This window comes from Hibiscus syriacus, unplaced genomic scaffold (genome assembly GCF_006381635.1).
Source record: "Hibiscus syriacus cultivar Baekdansim isolate YM2019G1 unplaced genomic scaffold, ASM638163v2 tig00112072_pilon, whole genome shotgun sequence".
Classification (NCBI taxonomy): domain Eukaryota; kingdom Viridiplantae; phylum Streptophyta; class Magnoliopsida; order Malvales; family Malvaceae; genus Hibiscus; species Hibiscus syriacus.
The window spans coordinates 724,842-733,840 of NW_024063249.1; the positions used below are offsets into that span (position 1 = coordinate 724,842).

General features: G+C 39.5%; 1 protein-coding gene across 1 annotated transcript; it reads right to left on the reverse strand.

Moving 5' to 3' along the window:
* Nucleotides 1–386: 386 nt before the first annotated feature.
* On the reverse strand, nt 387–1,770 carry LOC120174379 (NADH-ubiquinone oxidoreductase chain 3). The gene is given in 1 exon segment (XM_039181253.1): nt 387–1,770. A coding segment is annotated over 1 exon segment (450 nt). The 5' UTR covers nt 1,139–1,770; the 3' UTR covers nt 387–688.
* Nucleotides 1,771–8,999: the final 7,229 nt, after the last annotated feature.

The window sequence follows — 8,999 nt, forward strand, 5'->3', positions numbered from 1 at the left end:
CATATATGGAAACTGAATCAAAAAGGACTTTACTAAGAATGATAGAAGCTACAATGATCGAAAGATCCTTTAACCTATCCTGATTCTTAAATTCTAGCGGGTTAAATTTCGGAGGTTTTGGAAAGATTTCTTTTACTGTACTATTAAGAGGTTCCTCGCACTCGCATGGACTAGGAAGCCTATGATGGCTACAAATTCTGTCTATCCTTTAAAACCTGTACTATAACTTCTGGTTGTAGAGTGATAAAAATAGCACTTAGGATTACTAGATCTTTACCTACGATAGAGGGGAGAAAAGAGGGAGTCACTAGCTTACAGCTTCACTCGTTGGCTTGGCTTATTTTTCCTTTCTAATGGGAATCTTCCCGCTTATTCATTTTTTTTCTAGCCCCAACGACAAGAGAACGTGCATTTTCGGGGACTAGCCCGCTTCCCATTACTCAAGAGAGAAATTCCTCGCACAACCATTAAAAGGTGACCAAAACACCAGAAACGGGGACTAACCGAGCTAATGATAAAGGCAAGAACACTTTCCGGCCAAGTCCCATTAATTGATCAAAATGATATCGTGGAAATGCTGCACAGGCCCATATATATAGGAACAGAAACATAATTACCTTGATATTAAACCAGATCAAGCCCGAGATCTTCTTGAAAATTTATCCTTCCCTCGCCCTATCACTAGTGATTACTCTCGATCCGAAGCACCCCTTTTCCATTCATAAAAAGATCCAATCATCAAAATCAATAAAAAGGTAAGGATGGACCAAAATACAAAGATATCAATCTTGTTGGGAGATATTGCCCAAGGAAAGGAAAATGTTACTTCTGGATCAGGGATAATAAATAAAATTGAAACAAGATAAAATCGTATATCGAAACTACTTCTGGCATCACCAAAAGGATAGAAACCACATTCGTAGGCCGATAATTTTTCTAGATTGGTCGAACTATTAAAAGCAAATGGAAAAGGAAGACCTAGTATGATCAAAGAAACTAGCAGACTAATCACTAAATACATAGAAATAGGTGCAAATTCTTACATCATCACAGTCCACTTGGTTCTCTCACTACTTGCTCGCGGAGCAGTATACTGGAAAAAATGATATGATAAAGGGTGCCAGCTACTAAGGCTCATCGATTACTATCTGACCGATAATAGGGTTAACAATAATGAAAGCAAGAACTCGACACATCATACAAAATAAGATCTTCCAAAAGATTGTATATGCGTATTAGATCAGGAGGTTCCACAACTAATATATCTACCACTTGCGTATCAATTAATTTATCAACTAGCTCAGAATGGGTCATTTTCTCTGGGAGCGCCAAGTTTTGTTTTTCCAAAATTTTGGCTATGTCCTTTCGGAGAGCACTATGCAGGAGGTCCCTTGTGGACTCATATAGGGTGTTGCTTACTTTTTTCGGAGAACCTATGTCGTACTTTAGTTGGAGGTCTAGTTCCCCCACAGCTATTTCACAAAAAGATTTAATTGTTTTGAGTAGAATTAGATCTTTGTGCATTTGAAATGCTAATCACTTAAGCTCCGTCGACTACCTGCGATGGCAGTCGATCTAAATCTATATTTATATTGGGCACGAGGGTTTTCCCCGCAACAAAAATATGGGAGGATGGGACTAAGGTATGTACTCTACACCTATATATGTAATTTTGAGCCCCTAACCAATCTAACAACCATTTAAAGGGGAAATCCTTATTCATTTTCTTTCTTTATCTGTCTCATTAAATCTAAATAGTATCTTCCGAGATTGATTTCACTGGAGAGGATTCCACTTTCAGTAATAGACAGATGGGATTGAAGGATAAGCAACTACATCAAGCAAGAAAGTACACTGATGAACCACCCAATCTTGACCAAAAAAATAAAACTACAAGCAACTACAGAAGGCTGGCGAAGCTTCTTTGCATCCCATAGTGTTGTTGTACTAAGCGACTACCGTTCTAGAGTCGTACAATGAAGTAATTTGCATACCAGAGTGACGCAAGGCTCTAAGATCATACTTATAGCTCTTTATGCTCTCTCCGCTCGCTCCATTTTGTAGTGTAGATCTTTCTTCCCTTTTTTCTTCTCTTTCATCCCAGAATCTTCTTTTATTAAAAAATAATCCAGATATCTCTGAGAACCTACACTAAAGGGAATTGTTAAGTACAGATGATGCAAGGATGAGCCCGACCACTAATCGGTGATCAGGTTATTATAGTGAATAGGTTTATAAGGCACTTCGAGAAGGTGATTGGTATAACATATTATAGGAAGAATAAAAAGCACTGTAACTCTTTTTTCGGGTTAGGCTTTCACTCATTAAGTGGCTCCTTCTTGAGATAAATTGCGGTGGCAACCTTCGTAAGCTAGACCTTCAGTTTTCTACGTCTAAAGCATGTGGAAATATGTCTTTCTTTCGACAAGGGTGGCTTGCTTCTCCCCCTAATCCATGATAGCTCGAAGGGGAGCAATAATCTAATGAGTTTCCTCGCTCTTATCAGCTACACTCTAGTTGCTTGTAGCTCCTGGATGGCCTATGAGGAACACTTCTCGCTACAGACTATTCTGGCTACTAAAGAAATAGCTTTTCTAATAGATGGGCTCGTGTATTTGTTATAGTAAGATTTCTCAGTCCTTCACCTTATCGGTCAAGTGGCTTCGCTCATCAACTCAATCAGTGAAGCGACTTCCCTTCTTTCCTGATGAAGGAAAAAATCGAGACTAATTGAACTCAATCTGACTTGCTTTCTTTTTCCCTGGGATGGGATATCTTTCGTAAAGTTATATGGGCTTGAGGGATGAGTCAAAGGTAATTGTGATGGGACCTATACTATAAGATAAGACTTTTAGTGGTCTAGCAGGAACTGGAGTTCTAAGACTCCAACGGGAATGGGAATTAGATTCCTGGTAAATGCAGGAACATTGGGCAATGTAGCATAACTAAAGCAGAATTATGGGAAATATTTGAAACGTTGTCTTTGTCTTGGGATAGAGGTTTCCGTAAGGTCAAGTTGAAGAGTGAGAGTCAATGTGTAATCAAGATTCTCAGTCAAGAGGTTACGAAGTAACTCGACTGGTAAGGAGAGGTGCGAAGACTTAATAGCAATTCCATATTCATTCACGATATTTGTAGACTACTGAAAAGAGACTGGGAAGTTGAGCTAAAACATATCTACTTAAAGACAATAGATGCGTTGATTTTCTTGCTAGATTTGCACTGTCTAAATTAGGAGTTCACTATTTAGATAAGCCTTTCTCATGCATGACTTGTATTATTTATCAAGATAAGACCAACTGAATATAAATACTAAATTCAATACAGCAAGCTACAAATACTCTTTTTAAGATTTGTAGGATTCTATGCAATGGACCTATGCATTTATCGATGTCCTAGATGACTAAATCAGAGACTGCTTAGCTTTCCCAATGTAACATACTTACTAGATGAGGCATATCGGAAATAAAAATGGAAGTTTTGACTAACTGACTAGGGCAGAGAACACCAGGTAGGATGGTTCGACAGTCAACACAATTTATCTTGATCGTGAAGGAATCCCACCTCTAACTAAACTATTTGATCCAACCATTGGCGAAAGAAGTACCTCGTAAGCCTGGCAAGAGGGGATCTCTACATACATCCTTGGAATAGGAGATGTGGCATTGATAGTTTCATCCTCACCGAAATGGCATCACAGTATGAACAGATATGTCCTAGGGTTGTGGTCTTTCTCGATTGGTCTATACTAACATAAAGTATGTTCCCTGGTATGCCACCATCTACTTAGGTTAGGAGACCTTGTTGGCCCATGTTCAATAACCTACTCATGTATACAATCAACCTCAGCTTACTGCCGCATACGACCAACTATCCACCTCGATGTGAGACACGCAATAGAGTGTAAACTCACAAGATGATGCCCCGCTAGAGGAGGTCCAACAAGGATGAATTCCACCGGTCAATGGTCATGAAAAGAGTCTCCAGTTAGTTAGACATGTTGGTTCTTTACGGAATCGAATGAGGCGAGCATCAGTGAAGTAGGGTGGGGATAACCTAGTTTTTTTGTAGTTACTGGTTGCTTCGTTGGTTCGGATCCATGGGAATTGATTGTTTGTCATGGTCACTCTCGAATTTCATAAAAAGTCTCTTTTGAGCCTCCCCTTAGCATGTTGGGGATGGGAAAATTGAATAGGGAAGTGGTTCATTGGAAGTTTCTTTGTCTATCTACGTCATTTCATTCAATGGAGAGGGAGAATATGCTATACTCACTTGAGTAAAATATTTATAACAAAGCCTATTCTCTTACTCGACTCCTTAAATGTAAAATAGACTATTGTACTTTCAAAGTAAGATAACTACTCCCTACTTACTTTTGAGTTCCTAAATCTAACTAAAATAGGGGATTAGGCATATCAACCGTATTTTGTAATCTTAGGGGAGAAGAGAAACAAACATAAACCTATTCTCCGCTTCTAAGCTAATTATCTTATATTTCATTTCAAGAAATTCCTCACGTAAAAGAGAGATTAATAGGATAATTTACTCTTCCTAGTCTGACTTGCTTTCATTTTCCTTGGGATAAGATGTCTTTCGCTAAGTGGATTGGAGAGAAAGCTCGTTCCGATCCTATGATTCCAGACCATTTCATACTCTAAGCAGGAAGTAGAGTGCTTTCGTCTCTTGGATGATGAGCTTCTCATGGTCATTGGCTCACGACAAAAAATGCTAGGAACTTTGATGAGTAATCGTAGGGGCTTCTTTTTGCGAGGAGCTTCTCTTAGTCATAGTAGGGGCTCAACTCGTTACTCAATTAGATGTCAGTGCTAGAAACGAAAGTCCAGGGATTGTATTATCTCTACAGCAGGTTCATCTTGAGGAAGTACGGTATGTCTAAGGTAAAGGTCTAAAGCCGATGTCTATTGGCCTTCCGCGCCTATGATTCCTTGAATTCCTTACCAATTTGAGGTCAAACGACTCTTTTTCTCTTTCTTTTGTGCCTTTAGCTATTAACTACACTGTATAGTGGGTTTGTCCTTCCACCTAATACCATTTATTTATCCTTGATTGCTAGGCTCTGGGGAACTCGGATCCATACTCAATGAGATGGATGTAGCTTCCAATTTCCTAAATCTAGATGTGGAAGTGAAGTACTACTTTCAGAGTTTCTATATCCTTTCTCCTCCTTTGAGGCCATTCTCTTCAGTCAGGGCGGGATTCTTCATCTCTTTTTCAAATCCCTATATTCGGTGATGCTTGCTTGATCCCTCCCTCTATTTCAATCTAGTATTTGGTCATTTCCTGCTTTCATGAGATCTCTCAAAGGATCTTCTTTTTATACTTTATGTTAACCTTCTCTGAAGGAGCCTGGGGTGTACTTGACATGCTTACATTCATTCCTTCACATTTTGTTCCATTGCCTATTGGGAAAGCGGTCTTGGGACAGCGGCCTAGCGACCATTTTTCATCATTAAGACGGCTGGCCCAAATACATTTCTTGTCTTTGTTTTTCTTTGCCTTCAACTGTTGATGTGTGTCTTGCTGGTTGAGATTGAGATGCCCTTCTTCTTTCTTTCATTTCTCGTCCATTCAATCTTCCCCTTCATTTTGATGCGAACCATTGAAATTGAGTTACTATGCTTCCTTACCACATCCCTGATTCAGACATAAACCCTCAAAGGCTGACTTTCCATTACTCTCCTCGAATAGGAACCTACTCTCATCTTCAAATTTCTTAGAGAAAGTGAAAGCTCGTTTCACTACTAACCTGATAGTGGTTGCCTCTTTATTTTATTTTTATTGAATTAGTATTAATAGAAAGATCAAGGTCGAAATCATCGTCTTACTAAGGGTTCGCTCCTACACATTCCATGCTTTAGTCCGTTTTCTTTTTACTTATTTGAGTTAGGGGCTTAATAGGCCGAGTAAGGGCCCCTTCTACCCTTAAGGGATAAGGGCGAGCCAACTTGTGCCATTTTTCTTTAAGGCTGAAAGTCCCCGATGGCTCCTTCTTAATTTAATGCCAAAAGTGGGGTGGAAGGAGAAACAAGTGTCTTGTTTTTTCACACTGAGTTAAAACAGTTTTCAAGGGTGTGATGACTCACTCTGAGTTCCTTATAAACAAAAACACAACTGAGACCAAACTTTCTCCCTGACTCCATACCCTATACTCGGGAATTAGAAGCTATATGGGGGATATTTATTCCTCTTCTCGAAACTTAACTACTTTTTCTGCCTGAAGCACTTAGGGTGGGCCATGATACCAAAAAGGATGACCTCTATCAATGTCAGCCAGGTCGTTCTCTTTATCCAGGTAGAGCAACTTCTAGACTGGAATCTCTTTAAACATTATCGTTGCTTTACATAAAAAAACCTAAAATTGGATGAAATATGAGACGAGAGCGAGTTACGCCTTTTTTTGAGTCAAAGTTCATAGGACCCACCCGCCTACTAGTGGAATTAAAAAGAGCTTGTTCCCGCCAACCCATGAAAATGGATAATTGGTCAAGAAAGCTCGAATGAGGAACGTGAAAAATTTCTCAGGTGCGGAGCCTTGATGTCTTCGCTTGGCCTTATGAGGGCAGGGAGACTTTCGAGGATAATTGCAACACACTCTCCCACTCAAAGAAGGGTCCAATCAATATCGCAGATGTAAGATGGCTTGAAAGAGAGGAAGGGACGAAGGAGCTGCCTATGATTGGGTAGGTTAGTCACCAAGCGAGTAGTCAAGTGAAGAGTCAGCGAGTCTTTACATCCAAAAGTTCTTTTTCTTTTCGGCGTAAGGATTTGAGTGAGGAACTTAACTTAGAGGTAAATAGAGGGATCTCACGATAGCGTAATCCACGGCTGTAGCCTTAAGCGTCTAAGGGTTGTCATTCTTGTAGTGGGTGAAGTATATTGTTAAATAGCATCGTTTAGTGACGTGCAGGGAATAATCGTCTTGTTGCTGGTAGGTGCGACTCTGTGAGTTGACAACAATACACTGCGGTATGTGTGAGATTTTTTTAACCTTAGTGATTGAATGAGCAATTGGAGTTACTTCAAACTGGCTTCCTCCCATATACCCCCACTAACTGTGCTTGCTTATGCTTTTTTTAAGTACGCATGACTTTCTTTGTCTGGGTTTGTCTAGCTTTGCATTGCTTGCCTTGGACTCAGCCCAGCTTTTAATCCCCCGGCTAGGTACGAAGAATAAATCTAAGTAAGTTCCATTCCTTCCTAAAAAAAGAAGCTTTTCTTTTCGCTTGGTGATAGCTTGTTTGCTCCTATACTCTTACTTGCTTAGCTGCAACCAAGACTTTCGAAGGGATCCAGTTAGATATACACAGTTTTATTAATATGGTAAGGTGAAAGAACACTGCCTGCTCTAAGGCCTCTACGTAATGCTTTATTCACTCATATGAACTCTATAAGTAAGCACTATGTTTTCTTATATACGAAATTGTGATTGTTGGACCAATGCTAGTGGTATGTGAGCTTACCTCTACCCTCGCCTCCTGTGCTTGAAAGGGACCTACAGCTAAAAAAATGGCTATTTTCTTATTTGGATTAACCTATCGTACAATGAGAAGACCTCATATAGGCATAAAAAGAGGCCTTTTAAAATTCTCATTAAGAAGCTCATTTCTATGAAAGTAAGTAAAGAAGGCTTTTCCGAGAAAGAAATTTGAGATCTATGGTCACTTCTCTTTACGAACCCACTTGTCAACTCAAAATAGGCTTACACTCCTATGGAAGAAGACAATAAGAAGGTTGGTGCCATATGCTAGTTGATTTTTATTAGAGAAAACAGAGAAAGCGCTAGGGCATTCGTTTCAATCATCTGCGGTGGCTTTCATTCCATAGATTTTATTTGATCGACAAATCGATTATTTTTTGATAGCTCGATAGGGAAAAGCAGCAATTGGAACTACTTGGTGAAATAGATGTATCAATTAACTCGTTGTGTTATGATAGATAAAGAAATGTATGGTCACACAAATAAACCCTTTGATGTTACTTCTAAGGTTAAGGTTGTTGGCCTCTTGCCTACATAGATTTAGTTAGTATTATATAGAAATGGAGGCTATCAACGATGGGTTTTTCCCATCAATCATGGGTTACCTAAACGAAGAGATGACAAAAGATCTTCTAGTTAGAATACGATAACGATACCACCAAAGGTGCAAAGCGACTAGGTCTGGGATCGATCCCATCTAGAAAATAAAAATGTCCCGCCAAAAGAAAGATAAAAGGGGAGCCAGGGGCAAGGGTCAGATTGATCTTAGGCTTAATGCCCCAACGAGCACAGTCAACCGAGAAGCCTTTCGGCAAATCGATAGGAATCAGAGGATAAATCAACTTTCATTGCTTTTTTAACAGGTGTCAGAAGATGTGAAGTGAGGGCGTGGTTCAAGTCACATCATATGCTCGTCTTCATAAAGGTTTGAGTTTGATTGTTTGTTTCTAAATAGAAGAGTTCATTGTTATTGTTTAGGTCCTACTCTGGGTCTGTAGCTGACAGCGGCAGATCGTCAAAAAAAAAAAAAGGTCTTTACTAGACTTCTTCCCTAAGGCTTGAAAGAAAGCTTAGAACCCAAGAAAATAAATAGTCCATTTGGAGAGTAATAGCACAGAAAGCTGAGGCGCAAGCCAAGAGATCATAAAGGGCAAAAGGTAAATGAAAATTAGGGTAGGGGCTACCTCTAATTAATGGAAGTTCTTGGACTTTGAAGGTCAGCTTCAAGTTAAATAGATTCCTTATTTTATTTTAATAATAGAATTCTGAACTCAACCTCACTCAAGGGATAGAAAGGGGCGATGAGCTCAGTAAAGGAGAAGTCATCCTGATGAAATAGAAAGCCATAGTTATGAGTGACTCAAATCTAGCCTTGATGCGCGAGGACCAATATTCAAATGAAAGAAAGGGACTGATTGCCCTCATGAGGAAGGGATAAATAGGAGCAGTCGGAAGAGCATCTCTATCAGAAGCAACCAATCCAAGAATTGATGGATTTGGT